Source organism: Megascapheus bottae, chromosome 7, assembly GCF_031878675.1.
Source record: "Megascapheus bottae isolate mThoBot1 chromosome 7, mThoBot2.hap1, whole genome shotgun sequence".
NCBI lineage: Eukaryota > Metazoa > Chordata > Mammalia > Rodentia > Geomyidae > Megascapheus > Megascapheus bottae.
This window is the reverse complement of record NC_143515.1, coordinates 32803828-32819880: the sequence shown is the minus strand read 5'-3', so window position 1 is coordinate 32819880 and position 16053 is coordinate 32803828. Positions and strand designations below refer to the sequence as shown.

Genomic DNA, 16053 nt, shown 5'->3' with positions numbered 1-16053 from the left:
ACAAAACACTAAATGTGTCCTGCACTGCTCCTTCTTGCCTTGCTGGTTCCCAAACCACTCGCCGCAAAGGACCAGCACAAGCAAAATCTGCTCCTAGTGTCTATTTCAGGAGAACCCCAGGGAGACAGGCATTTGCACAGGCACAGCAGTGAGTCACTGCAGTCAAGCTGCAGGGCCCTGTGTTCCACTTCAGAGGCCACAAGAGGCACAGCTGGATGGGGAGTGGGCGATGGCGACTGAGAGGACAGGAAAGGAGAACCAAGTAGAAGGACACAGGGTGGAGGATCATTGTAGGAAGCTTACTAAATTGTGCTGAAAACCATTTCTTGAGCCCTTGGCTCGTGCCTGTATTCCTAGCTAGCCCAGAGGCTGCGGACTGAGGATTGCTCTTCAAAGACAGCCTATGCAGGAATGATCATTCCTGTGGCATAATTTTGTGTGACACTTATTTCTAATTTACCATCAAAAAGCCAAAAGAAGAGCTCTGGCTGATATGGTTGAGACCTGGCTTTAAGCCAGAAAAGCTCAGAGGGAGTGCTCAGACCCTGAGTTCAAACCACAGGACCCACACAATAAAACAAAAAACTTTCCTGAAATATAATTCATCACACCATTTAGACGTACTCTAGTCAGAGGCACAATAGTACATTTTCAGAATGAAACCAAATGTAGTCTATATTGCATTGTTTTTTACTCATACTTGAGGCCAATGCACAGTCACTTGATCCATATCTACTTCTACCACTATCCTCGGGTCCCAGCTTCCTGAGGATTATTAGAATGGTTCACCAGTACCTCCCTACTTTTACACACCTGAATGTGTATCATTTTTCCTACTAGTCATTTTCACAAAGACGTTGCAATTGAATAAATTGATTTTAAAACGTTGAATTTTGGAGAAGATGGCAGATGGATAACTGACCCAACTAAGTCCCCTGAGGAAGCAGAACTTGAGGGTCCCATCAAGCTTTTCACATCTAGACAGTCACTCCAACGTAGCTATTCTTTATACAGAGATTTATACCAAAGAAGAAAATTATAAACTGCTCGCATAAGAAGACAGAATTCAGTACCCACGTACAGTGATTATGCCAGCAGTCACAACAGCAGTGGCTGCAGTGGTGGTTGTGTCTGAGCCCTGGAGCTATCCACGTACCTCTAGGAGGAACGTAAACATCAGGGATGGAGCTCACAGGCCACCTGGCTACACTGGGACAGAGACAACTCATCATATAATGGACCGGAAGCTGTTCTTAGGAGAGGATCACAAGGGCTCAATAGCTATGTACGTATGATCATAGAACGTTCTCTAGGATCAAAATGAAGTCCAAGAAATGGAATAAAGAGGTTTTTTTATTGTACTGTTTGCAATTCTTTCTTTTTTTTCTTTCTTTTTTCTCCTTGGTATATTCTCTTTTGTCACTATTTTTTAAATGTATGTACCCTTTTTCTTTATATACGTTCATTTGATTTGGGGAGGAGAAGGGAAAGCAATAGGACAAAGGCTAAACCAATTCAGCAGTGAGACTCACTAGCCACTGTTGGAAATGAACTCTATAATCTGGCAGGGGCAGAGAAGAGGAAAGGGGAAAGACTGGGAGATAATGAGGGAGCAGACAATCCTATTTAATAGGCAATGTACTCATTAACTGATTTATCTGATTGTAACCCCTCTGTAAATCACCCTAACAGTAAAAATTTTTAAATTTCAAAAAAAACAGATGAAAAGAGGACCAGGAGTTTGGCCTAGTGGTAGAGTGCTTTCCCAGCATGCACAAAGACCCAGGTTCGATTCCTCGGTACCACATACATGAAAAAAGCTGGAAGTGGTGCTGAGGCTCAAGTGGTAGAGCTCTAGCCTTGAGAAAGTCCAAGGACAGCGCTCAGGCCCTGAACTCAAGTCGAGGACTGGCAAAGAAAAAAAAAAGAGAGATGAAAAGAAATGAACAAATGTATATATAACGGCACAAAAGAAACTGATCAGTACCTTAGACATTGTCAAGGCGGCAATGTTACAACAAACATTGACAATTATGAAAAACTTCCCTGATTTTAAAATTTCAATAAACATGAAAGTGAAAAGAAATCCCTAATATCATATTGGTTTGCAACTTACAATTGAGCACATTTATACTTCACATTAAATTATTAACAAATCTTTCCCACCAACCAAATGAAAAGATTTCTGCTTCTAACTCTTGCAAGTCAGGAAGCTGAGATCAGAGGACTGGGGTTGGAAATCAGCTTGGGCATGAAAGCCCCTTGGGCTCTTATCTCTAGTTAATCACAAATGAGAGTTGCAGTTTCAGTAGAGGTCTGATCATGAACAAAAATGCTCATGGACCAGGTCTGGAGTTTGCCCTAGCAGTAGAGTGCTTCCCTAGCAAGCACGAAGACCCGGGTTTGATTCCTTGGTACCACATACATAGAAAACGGGAGAAGTGGTGCTGTGGCTCAAGTGCTAGAGCTTCAGCCTTGAGAAAGCCCAAAGACAGTGCTAAGGCCCTGAGCTCAGTCTACAGGACTGGCTCATAAATAAATAAATAAATAAATACCATCCCTCATGGATCCCCCATCCTTTTAACCAGCATTGGTGGAATGTCTCACATGACCAGGTATTGTAACTATAGTATCTAAGAGAGTAGATTTCATCAATACAGCACAGCCTTAGTTGGATCATACCCAATGGGAAAATGCTATTTGATTTTTTTTTTTTGATCGAGGGGTTTGAACTCAGGCCTTGGGCATTGTCTCTGAGCCACAGTGCCATTCCAGTTTTCTGGTGGTTAATTGGAGATAAGAGTCTCCTCGACTATGGTACCCAGGCTTCTTTGAAACTGTGATCCTCTGATCTCAGCCTCTTCAGTAGCTAGGATTACAGACATGAGCCACCAGCACCTGGCTCTTTCGCTACTTCCAAGACAAAATGTGGAATGCTGGTCTGTGATGTCCCACACCTCATGTCACACATGAACATCCCAAATGAACATCCTATGACTCCATCTTCTTAAAATAGACAATCACTAAGCCATTGGTTTGATTTCTGGAGCTCTTGATGGGAAATGGATGGTTGATACTGCCTTTGTACAACTATTTAAAGATAATAAAAATATACACAAGAATGAAAACAAAGATTGTTTCTATAATAAATGTGTCTTGTGTATATGCCTCTACAGTAGCTGTGGACTCTGCTAACAATCTGAACAGATGGCCTACTCATATGCTGTCTACCCAATACAGAAAACATGCAGAGACTTGGGGAATATCACAGAAGCTGGGCTGGAGATGTAGGCTCGAGAGGTCAGGCCTCATGAGGTTGAGCCAGTTATTACCATGGATAGTACTGATTTACCTAGGCAGGAGTAAAGTCATCTTGACATAGAAATAATCATCACAATTGTAGAAAGGTAACGCTAGTTGGTTTTCTGTGCAATGTTTCTCAGCAACTATAAGTACACAAACCAATAGATTACTATGTAGAGTTTGCAATAGGAGCCTTGCTCCAGAATATGATTGATAGTTTCATGTTAAGTAAAACCAGTTAATTTCAACTAGAATGACATCCTTTTTATCTTGGATTCCATATTCATTCCTTTTCTTCTGACACAAATTGTGGGGACTGGTCTGGCTATCACTGGAAGAAGCACAGAAATGGTGAGATAAAGGGTAAGCCAATTTAGCAGTGACACGGACTAGACACTATGTTGGAAATGAACGATATAACTTCAAGTGGGGAGAAGGCAAACCCGGGGGAGAATGAGGGAGGTGGTAACACTGTTCAAAAGGAAATGTACTCGTTACCTGACTTAAGTAACTGTAACCCCTATGTATATCATCTTTACAATAAAAGCCTTTTAAGTCAGACAGAAGTCTGCCTTCCTCTGTGTATTCCATTTCTTTAGTATTTGCTTCTACTTTTCAAAGTATCAGGGCTATGCAAAAAAGAGACCTGTATCTCTAGGAGTTGACATCTATGAGTATGAGAATGCACAACTCGTGGTGTACTAGGGGCTCATGCCTGTAATCATAGCTACTCAGGAAGACCACAGTTCAAAGCCATCCCAGTTAAGAAAGTCTGTGACAAGACTCTTATGTACAGTTAAGCCACGAGCCAGAAGTGGTACTATGGCTTAAGCAATAGAGCACAGCCTTGATCAAAAAAGCTCAAGGCACAGAATCCAGAAAAAAAAATAAACTATAAAAGAATTGGTGGGGGGGGGGAAACCACACGGGTGGGGGGTGGGGAGGAGGGTAATGGGTACCAAGACATGTGAAAGTGTATCAATGTATGTGAATTAATGCACCTTCTATCTGGCAAATATCATGTAAAATTTTTATTAATTACAATAAAAAATTAAAAAAAAGAATTGCTGGAGTTTGGCCTAGTGGTAGAGTGCTTGCCTAGCATGCACGAAGACCTGGGTTCGATTCCTCGGTACCACATATGTAGAAAAGACAGAACTGGTGCTGTGGCTCAAGTGGTAGAGCTCTAGCCTTGAGAAAGCTCAGGCCCTGACTTCAAGCCCCAGGACTGGCCCCCCAAAAAAAGTCCTTGTGAGATTCTTATCTCCAATCAGCCATTCAAAAACTACAAGTAGACTGGAATGTGGCTTAGTGGTACAGTGCTTGCCACACATGCATGAAACCCTGAGTTGGATTCCTCAGTACCATATAAACAGAAATAGCCAAAAGGGGTGCTGTGGCTCAAGTGATAGAGTGCTAGCTTTAAGCAAAAGAAGCCCATGGATGGTGCCCAGACCCTGAGTTCAAGCCAAAGAAGTGGCAAAAAAAAAAAAAGGATTGCTGGGAAAAGATCTTCCTTTTCAAGCCATATATGAAAGTCCTCATATCCAATATACGCAAAGAGCTTAAGAAACCAACCCCTACCAAACCTTATAAAGCAATCACTTAATGGGCAAGAGAGCTAAGTAGAGATTTCTCAGAAGAGGTGAGAATGGCAAAGATACACTTGAGGAAATGCTCATCAACCCTGGCCATAAAGGAAACGCAAATTAAAACAACTCTGAAATTCCATCTCACCCCTGTCAGATTGTCCAACATTGTGAATTTGAACTGCAAATATTGGTGGAAATCTTGGGGGGAAAGTAACTCTTCTACATATTGGTGGGAATGTAAAGCAGTACAACCTCTCTGAACAGCAGTATGGAGGTTCCTCAAAAAAACTAAACACAGACCGTTTTTATTGCTTCGCTATTCATAATAGGCAAGATATAGAGCAACTCAGATGCCCCACAATAGATGAGTGGATCCAAACTATGTGGTACCTATACACAATGGAATTTTACACAGCCATTAGGAAGAATAAAGTAATATCATCTGCAAGGAAATAGAACTAGAACAAACCATGTTAGGTGAGCTAAGCCAAACTCAGAGACACAAATCGTGCATATTCTTTTGGATGTGCAAAAATGAGATCTAAAATGCATTGGGATATAAATTAGAAAGGATTCTAGATAATCACAAACATTGAGAACAAAAGAGGGCACCATTAGGAGAGAAACAAAAATGCAAAGCCCATGTGCCTCTTTTTATTCATATAAAATTCAGAAATGAACTCCAAAAGGTGGAGGGAAGAAACATGCTTTTTCCCCCTTTCTTTTGTTTAGTTTTTAATTTTTGATGATCTGTCTTCTTTACCTTATGTATGGTGTATTCAAGTATACCTCTTCAGAAGGGTTTGGGAGGTGTACAGAACTCAAGGGTAAAATGACAAAAACAGAGCAGTGGAGCCCACTGGACACCAACGAAAGTGAGCTACATAACTTGTGGATAGAGACAAGAGGGACTGGGAGAGCATGAGGGAAGGGAAGATACTGTATAAATGGAAATATACTTATTACCTGACTTGTGTAATTGCAATACCTCTGTATACCACCACTACAATAAGAATAAAGTAAATTAAGTTTTAAAATGAAATAAAAAAGAATGCAAAACCTAATAGGTTTTCCAAGAACCAGTTCCTAAGTGAACAAGAGAAATATAAAGAGGGATCCAAGTCCAACATGGCTAGAACAACCCAGAATAAGGATTTCAGGGGCAAGAAACTAGAAAGCAAGTGCCTTAGATGACATCATCCTCTACAAGGTATCATCAACACTACTCTTCAACTAGGTAAAAGCTCTTTCATTCTGCTTCTACTATTTGAAAATTCAAATGGCTCAACTAAACGGTTTCAGAACAATGAAGTTTTCAATCTCAAAGTCCCTTTCCTTATCCCTCAAACATGTGAACTATATATGCAATATGTAATTATCATATAATATAGAAAGCAAAATAAGCAAATTAAAAATAACTATTAATGAACATTGGTGAGAAACACTGAGGTGATGTCCTCAATATAAGAACGTAGACGAAAGGGGATTTCCTGTCTGTCTTGCAGGACCTCAAGTCACCAAAGATCAAGCATTAGAGAGCTACTAGAGCTCTCCTGCCATTCTCTACCCAAACCCAGCTTCTGGTTCAGATTCTGATGTTGTGATTGGCTACTCCAGGCCTTTCAACTGCCTGAGTAATGACATCATTCTCCCACTGAACCTATCACTACTTGGTAGAATCTTGGGGTTTCCATGGCATCGTCCATGCGTATATTTGGATCATCGCTAGTGACCAGTGTCCAGTGAGCTCCGTACTGGACACACTCTTGCTCTTTAGCTTCAGCTACGCACACATCCTCTAGTGTCATTCTTCATCCCTTGTTTCTCCAGTTGATATTACCCATTGTCTCAGTATGTCAGGTAAGAAGAAAAAGGGATTTAGAGTTTCCATCAGACTCCCCTGCTCCCTAAATTTAATAGTAGAATCAAAACAGCTTCAAGTATTGAATTAGAAATGTTGGGCTGTGATGTTTACTAGGTATATATGACTTAGCCACATGATTTACTTTGTGACAAAAATCTGTGCTTTGTCTGCAACATGAAGAAAATGAATTGTTTATCTTGTGATAGCTTTGTTTTCCAGCACTGTATTTTTTTTGCCCGTCTTGGGCTTGAGCTCAGGGCTTGAGCACTGTCCTTGGACTTTCTCAAGGCTAGCAGTCTACCACTTGAGCCTCAGCACCACTGGAAGTGGTGCTATGTATGTGGGGTACCGAGGAATCGATCCCAGGTCTTCATGCATGCTAGGCAAGCACTCTACTATTAGGCCAAACTCCCGGCCCTCCAGCACTGTATTTTTAATGACATTTATGAATGGAGAATGAAGCTACAGATTTCTTCAGAGAGTCAATTTTAAACAAACTAATGGAGAAGGAAACCTAGTCGTGTTGAAATCCCTATACCAAGATACTTCATTTTTAACAGTATCCTCTAAAAATTAGTTCCACTTTGGTATTTCAAATGTAGTAAAATTTTTTTAATTGGAGAATTTATTAACATTGATTTTTACATCATATTTTAAATGACAAGTTTAACCAACAAGTGTTCCAGGAGGGAATCTCTATTTACAATCACTGGGACTTAGTATTTAGAACTTAATCAAAACTAGGCTAAGGGATTGTATGTCATAGAAACATATTAATTTATGAAATAAAACATTATGTCTCTAGAGTCATAGGTTTTGATGTCTATATAGTTACGTTTATATCAAATGTCGTAAATTTAAGCATAGTGTGTGTTTCCATATTTCTGCTCAGACAAGGTAAAGAGAAAAACAGGAAGAGAGAGGGGATGACGGGACTAGAACGAGGCAGATGATCTAGAAGGAAAGGTTCACCAGGAACTAGAGGTGAAGAAAAGATGAAGAAGGTGATGAGAAATAACACAGAGCCAAAGACATGAAGAACATGGAGACATTCTCAAGAAAACAGCGGTGGTTTCAATAGAATGTTGAAGAGGATCAAACATTTTTAAATCCACACACAGAAAACCGAGGGCAATCTAACCAGAGCCAGGCAAAATGAAGTTAGTGTTAGCCACATTGATGGACCAAAAGCCAACTAAGGTTAAAACAGAGAATCATTAAAAGCAGTTTCTGAGATGTCACTTTTAGCTGGTTCCTGCTTTAGGTTTGTTATGTGTTTGTTTTTTTTCTCGTTGACTCTGAGTACAGATGATGCTTTGAACGAGCCTTTTGTCAACCTGACTAACTTAGGGCCGGCACAGGTGCCAGCCACTCCTTTAGCTTTCTTTGTTTTACTTAGGTTTTTTTTGAAGATATGAAATTTTAGGTCAGGCAAATCTTGAACCATGATCCTACCACCTAGGAAGGACTCTCTTGTACCTTGGGCCACAGTCATGATCTACTAACAGAGGGCTTCTTTGATTGAGATGAGGTGTTCAGTAACCAGCCTAGATGGATCTCAAACCACTGTCCAGCAGACTGTTTCCCAAACAGGATTAGGGAAGGGAGCTACTGAGCCTTGACAGTTTCCAATGTAAACATTTTAGATATGTATTCCAAATTATTTTAAGGAATATTTCTTGAGAGGGATTACACAGAAGGTTCTGTAATATATTTCAACATTACTTTTCATTCTTATATTTAGACTTCATGGAAGTGTGTGTGTGTGTGTGTGTGTGTGTGTGTGTGTGTGTGTGTGTGTGTGTTTGTATGAATACCAAGATTTAAACTCCAAGCTTGACACTGTCTCTGAGCTTTTTAGCTTATAGGTAGAGCTCTACAACTCATCAGGTCTCCAATTCCAGGTTTTGATATTTAACCGTTAATAAGAGTCCTACAGACTTTATGGGAAGGACTGGTTTGAAATAATAATTTTCAAACCTCAAGCTCCAGTAGTTAGGATTACAGCCTTGAATCATGAGAGCTGAACATGCATTTTTTAATAAAGTATTCTAATTTGTATCAGAAGCAGGTTTCAACTAAAAGCTGTAATAATGATGATAATGATAGACTTCTAAGTGTTTATTTTACATTTGTATCAATATTTTTCTCAGATTGGTTTTCAAACGTTTATATATATATATTTTTTACTGTTATATAAGGGTTACATGATATTTGCCAGATAGATGGTGCATTAATTCCCATTTCAAACGGTTTTTAAAGATTTTTTGATGCTGCTATTTATACTAAATTGATTTAAATACCCAGCTAGAACAATTACTATCTTTACATTGAGGTATGATATTTAGAGAAATCATTTTGGTTTGTCTTTCTTTGTTCTGATTTTTTCTTTTCTACATTTGTGCTATATTGTCCAATCTGGTATTAATGTCCTGACAAAAGTGATTGTCTGGGACTAGGAGTTTGGCCTACTGGTAGAGTGTTTGCCTCGCATGCACGAAAAAGCCAGGTTCGATTCTTTGGTACCACATACATTGGAAAAAAAAAACAAAGTCAGAAGTGGTCCTGAGGCTCAAGTGGTAGAGCTCTAGCCTTGAGAAAGTCCAAGGACAGTGCCGAGGCCCTGAGCTCAAGCCCAGGACAGGCAAAAAAAAAAAAAGTGATTGTCTAACCACACTATCCCATGTGCTAGGGATACTAGGTCTCCTGCACATTCAAAAATATTGATCTATGTCAATTATGACCATGTATATGGCATGAGGGATGATGTAAAAAAAAAACAAGTTACCTAACTTCCAGGATATAGGGTCAGAAGACAATGATTAATCATTCTCAAAAAGCAACTGGAAATTGAATTGAGAGTGCCATTTATACTACCAAAATTATGAGATACTTAGAATAATTACAAAAGATATGTGTAAGATGTACATGCTGAAAATTACCAAGCTTTGGTGAGAAAATCAAAGGAGCAGTCGAGTAAATGAAGAGTTATCCATGTTCATGAAAAGGAAGATTCACTATTGTCAATCCAGGGAGAAGAATGAGAGATGAGCGATATAAGAACAGATTGGAGTGGTATGCCTTTAAGTGGAGAAAGAAAGCTTTCGCTAAGGAAATTCAACAGCTTCCACAAGCTGAGAAAGACCAGAAAATAGAAATTCTGAGCCTCTGAGCTCTGAAAACTTTCACCGTGTAAACAGGATACAACAGTTACATAGCACATATTAGGCCCTATTGTCCAAAATAGTCCTTTCCAGAATTTTATCTTGAAAGTATAATTTCAAACATTTCACATGCAGAAGTATAAGAATAAAATCTGTATTTAAAAACAGCATGGGGGCTGGGAGTTTGGCCTAGTGGTAGAGTGCTTGCCTAGCATGCATGAAGATGCAGGATCAATTCCTTGGTATCACACACATAGAAAAAAGCTAGAAGTGGTGCTGAGGCTCTAGTAGTAGAGCTCTGGCCTTGAGAAAGTCCAAGGACAGTGCTCAGGCCCTGAGCTCAAGAACAGGACTAGCAAAAACAAAGCGTGACTGCTTGAATATTTACATTTAATGCATTTTTCTGCCTCCACACACATTACACCTATACCAACTTCAGTTCAACTCCCAGAATACAAAACACGCACACACACACACACACACACACGTGCACACGCACACACACACACACACACAGGCACACACAGACACACACATATAATTCAAAACCACTTTCTAATCCTGTGATGGTTTTTGTCTGAAATAGATGAGAAAATGTTTGTTTTCACAACATTGCATATGTAATAAGATCACTTTATTTATTGGTAAGTATACTATAATGAATATTTGACATACATCCAAATTAGCTTTAATGTCTTTCTATTTTGTTCCATATCAGTCATGTATAATATGTCACTTACATTCATTATTCAGTATTATTACTGATATCATTGTTTTCAGCATGTATAATATATCATTGATGAGTGACTTGAAGTTCAGAACGTCTCAGTCTTCTTTTTTTTTTGCCAGTCCTGGGCTCGAGCTCAGGGCCTGAGCACTGTCCTTGGACTTTCTCAAGGCTAGAGCTCTACCACTTGAGCCTCAACACCACTTCTAGCTTTTTTCTGTGTATGTGGTACCAAGGAATCGAACCCGGGTCTTCATGCATGCTAGGCAAGCACTTCAACCACTAGGCCAAACTCCTGGCCCCTTCCTTTTCTTCTTTTGTGTGGGTCATGGGTTTTGACAAGGGCCTGGGAGAATCCCTCAGCTCTTCAGCTCAGAGCTACCATCCTACCCTAGAGCCAAGTCCCAGTTCCCGTTTTCTGGAGCTTAATTGGAAATAAGAGTCTCAGGTCTTTTTGTGCTCCAGCTGATTTTGAACCTTAACCCTCAGATCTCAGCCTCCTGAGTAGCTAGGATTACCGGAGTGAGCCACCCAACCCAGCAGAGGGTTTCAGGTTTCCTACAAAAAGTATATTGGGAACTCTGAGGTGGTCATTGTATTCTTTACTTATCTTCTGGTCTGTGTTTTAAGTAAGCACTAAAAATGGCCAGAGGTTTCGATAAGGTTACACAATAACAAGAAAAATGCAAACTATTTTCTCAAGACCAACATCCACTGGCTTATAGGAAGTTCAAGTTCTCCTGATTTCTGGGCATTCTTCACCTGCTCACCCTTTGGAACACGGTGCTCATAGTAATTCAAAAGAAGTACTTGAGCCAATCAGGCTGGCCTCTGCCCCTAGGTTTCCTGCTCGTGAATGGGTGATCTAACAAGTACACTGAGGATACCTGAGATTCAAAAGGCTCACATGCTAGGACACAGTTAGGGGTGACTCAGGGAAAGTCAGGACAAGAAGGAGAAGCCTGCTTCTGCCTAGGAAACAGCACAGGAACCACTTGGTGTCTCCTGTTGAACCTCTTTGCAAAGTTCATCAGAAGATTGTGGGTGGCTATTGGAATGAGAGCATTCCCAGTCAGTCACAGCCAGCTTCCAATATGCTGTTCCTCCAAAACAGGGAGAGTTGGGCAACCTTATCCATTTTTTAACCACTCCTTGCTTCTTGCAGACAATTTCCAGCATGCATCTTTACTTGGAGCTGCAAACTCACTACAGCTTCCTCTTCCTGTGGAGAGCGATGCCACTTCTCTAACAGGCAACAGCTGCAACATCTCCACAGTCTCCACCCCAGCCTTCACTTCAGCATGGCCACTGCCATCAACCTCTGGCACCTCTTTGCAGCCACTCACGGGTCTTTGCCAACATTCCAGCACACCCATGCTGTCAGGGGTTACTGGCCAGAGCCACATCTCCACTGCAGCCTCCTCCTGTGCCAGTGCTTTTGAATGGGAGTACACAGGACACAATAAAAAGTCCTCTGCACTGGGAGACTTCACAGTGACTCTCATTGACCAGGGCACAGCAGTCCCTTCAATGACTATGACATCTCGATATGCGGATGCAAATGCCATAGTCCCTCTGTATCCATCGCTGTCTGCCAGCCTGGTTCAGGGGACGTTATCTCACATCCCACAACAAGAGAGTAGTAGCTTGTTACTTCCCTGCCAACGAAACAGCCAAATTTACTACTATAACCGAAGCACAGTGGGCCCTCTGTTATCTGGAGAACCTGGTCCCTGCCTGCAATCATATGGCTCTGTGTCCTATACAGGGAGCAGGGTCTTTGCTCCTCAGCCAGAAATCGTGATGATGCTCCAAGAGGTTCAGCCCGCAAATGTCCCACCACCAGTCTCCACTTCTGGAATCTACTACTCTGTGTCTGCTCAACACCACCCAGAAACCAGTGTTCAAGGTAAGCACAGACAACAGAAAGGAACAGGATTAGCAGCACAAAAAGGAGGGGCTGACCTGCATCTGCATAGAGTCTCCACTACTCCACAAATATAGTCTAAATCCTCAGTCTCACCCACCACACTCACAAGGAGACCTCCAATTTCTGCCATGAGGCAGAGGGCCAAGGGTATGGCTCCAGTGGTGGAGCACTGACTGCTTCAAACCTCAGTGCTGCCACTAATTGCACTGGATAATTAAGTAAATACATAAGTGAGGAAATATGGCTGTGCTGCTCTTAGATGCCACCCAAAGCACACTCAGTGAGGCCATGGTCTACATTGTCCTCACAATCCATTCTCCCTAATTAATCCCCTTCTTGTTCGAGTTCTTTGCTTTCATTGGAAAATATGTCAAACATTAGTTTTGATAATAGCAGATAAACTTGCTTTACTGTGTGCAGAGAACCTGCCCAAAGGAAGCAGGTGAGAATATATATTTTGCATATTTCATGGGCAGGAATTCCACCCTGAAGCTGAGCACCACTGAATCATGCCTGTGGCCTAGCTAATCAGGAGCCTGAGAGCTGAGGAACAAATTTCAAAGTCAGCCTGCAAAGTGTTTTCAACATCTCATTGTCAGTTCCCAAATGCAGACAATAGATGCCTAAAAAAAGCGAGAATACATCAGGCCTAAGAAAAAGTCAAGCAGCAAAAGAAAAAAGGCTGAGTTCAAGTCCCAGAAGCATCCAGTGCATGATCACATTCTCTAGCTCTCTATTCTCCCCGTCTCTCCCTCACACACACATGCACATGGGCACACACTCAACGCTCAGAAATGCACTCAAAACATGCTAAACCTGTCCTCCCCTCCCTGACTGCCCCTCACTTGCCGTTCTCTCAGATCAGGGTGAGAATCAACACCTATTTTACTTACAGGACACTGGCAATAATCGACAACTATATAAATAGATGACACTTTATAAAGCTGGTTTTTTTGTTGTTTGAACCCAGAGTCAAGAACACAGTAACGAACTCCTTTACTTCTGACCCATACATGATGTCCAAATCATTTCCTACTTTTAAAACTTCTTTCATTTTTATTTCACTGACAACAATTCTATAGAGGAAAAGGGAAAAGAAATAATGACAATGAATTAGCACAAGTTTTACATAGAGTAGCTATCACGATCTTCCAACTCACGATCCTGTCCATGGTGCTTAAAACTAGCTGCTAGAAACACCTTGCTCAGTGATGACAATGCCCTTAAATCATTGGTGCATAAATGGAGCATCTTACTTACCAGGGACTGATTTCTGCTGTGATTTCTTTACATCAGTAGAAACTTCCATGGCAATGCATACACTTTTCTAGAATCACAACTTTCTAGAATCATAAATTTTGCCAGTCACAAACTGCAGACAACCCAAGTCCTACAAGCATAAATGTTGAAGTCCTTGAGAGAAACATGTGTCACCTGACTTTGGAGACATTCCAATATCAATCCAGTAGTAAACATTCCTAGTACCTTGGTCTTGCCTCCAGCAAATCCAGACACAGAGAATAAGCATTAGGATGAAATTGAAAGCAAGGTTTGAAAGCCTCTGGTTGCCTTTGAGAAACTAATAGAAAGTCAGGATGCTCCACCTGACATTTAGCAGCTGCAGGTCGACATTAACCTTAGGGCCAAGAGAGAAGTCTACATGGAACAAGGCCAATTTGGATACTCTGAGTCTTGAGACAAATGGAATGGAATGTGACAGTGGGTAGCTAACAGATATCACTGTGATGGTCAAGACATTCATTTTAACCAGATTTTCACCTCCTTCACAGATTTTCAGCAATCCAATATTTCTACTATAACCCACATCAAAGATACAGACACCATCAATGAGATTCTGCTGCAGGAAAACTCGGTGGTCACCAAGTATTCCACTGATCAAGTGTCCAAGAACAAGCACGACGCCTTGGAAAGTGTGGATGGAACTCCCGAGGCCAAAGGCCAGCAGCTGCAGCCACGGGGCCTGCTGAAGAAAGAGGAAACTGAGTGTAGCACCCCAGCCAGTGACAAGGCTTCCCTGAACACAGCCCAGCCTCCAAAGCCTGCATCCAGCAGGGTGAGCAAAACAAAGAGCCATGGGCAGAATGAGCCCAAAAGGATCAGGGGAAGCAATCCCAAGAAATGTGAAGAAACCAAGCAGTCAGGGAACAAACTGAAAACAGAAGAGAAGGCAAGCATTCCCAAGATGAAGCACAAGAGAAGCCACCCTGAGCTTAGCCAAGAGACCTTCAAAAGACCTCGAACCAACCTAGGCGTGCAGATGTGGGAGTCAGTGCAGGTTTTTCATGCCCTAGGAAAGAAGAATGAGAAGAAAACTGCAAGCGGCACACGAGACTCTGCTATGAAATCATGGCTGGATATTCCACATGAGGGTAAAGGCCCTAGAAACATTCAAGTCAAGAAAAGGGAAAGGAGTGAAAGCCAGTGTCCATCCCCATCCCAGGATGAGCTGCCTCCCCCTGGCAAGGTCAAGTTGGTTCCTTTGCCTTTTCTAACCCCAGAGAAGCCTCAGGCTCGACCCGTTCCTCACAGGCCACAGTCTCTGGCCTCCAGGAGGCCCACTGTACCATACCCTGCACGGCCTCATCCTACCACGGCTCAACCTACCGCAGTCAGCCTGTCTCAACCAGCTTCTGCCAACACGAGTCTCAGAGGTTCCACCAAAGCATCTCAGCCAAGTGTAACCAATACATACACACAGGGATCGGCCAATGCTCCCCAGCCTAGTGTATCTCAGTTTGCTGTTGCTAGGCCTGAACCCCACTCAACCTCATCCAGCGCTTCTGTCCAGCACAAGCCTGTTTCCACTGCTGGGAACGAGTTCCGTTCACCGCCTAAGCCTCATAACCAGTACCTACTCCAAGATTTCAGCCGCCAACCAATTCCATGGAGGAAACCCGATATTCCTGGCCCTGTAGTATCAAATCCCATCACCAAGGAGCAAAGGCCAGAGCGTGAAGCCATGAAAAGGCGGGCCCAGCAAGAGCGTGAGAATGCTGCCCAATACACTGCTTTGGGGAAACTGCAGTTTTTTGTTCAGAGGCAAAGAGATATGGAAGTGTCTCACTACTATGGCTACACAGTGTAAGAGTTGCTGCGATTGTGGGTACCACATGTTTTCCCATATATATAAAAATATATATGTATATATATACAAAGATAAATATGAACATTTATATAGGCATATAGTATATGGATATAAATGCATAGATGTTGGTAGAATAATATTACTACAATATACCCAAAACTTAATAAACCTGAACGATTAAATGTAATGAAATTTAATATATGACTAATAAAGAACCCATTTGAGTTTTATGATATTGCAAAGTTTGGCTTCATTTTGGATAGAGTTTGGACTCAAAAGTTAAACTTGAAAGAAGAAATTGGATTGAGGGTGGAGAAAAGTTGCACTTGAATTGTGCATGGGAGGATTAAAGACATCAGAACCAACA

General features: G+C 41.5%; 1 protein-coding gene across 1 annotated transcript; it reads left to right on the top strand.

Annotated features, from left to right (window-relative positions):
• Positions 1 to 229: 229 nt before the first annotated feature.
• Positions 230 to 15686, top strand: LOC150060564 (uncharacterized protein C2orf78-like). The gene is given in 5 exon segments (XM_090337564.1): positions 230 to 290; positions 6673 to 6699; positions 6702 to 6755; positions 11816 to 12552; positions 14352 to 15686. Coding segments are annotated over 5 exon segments (2214 nt in total).
• The last annotated feature ends 367 nt before the right edge of the window (positions 15687 to 16053 follow it).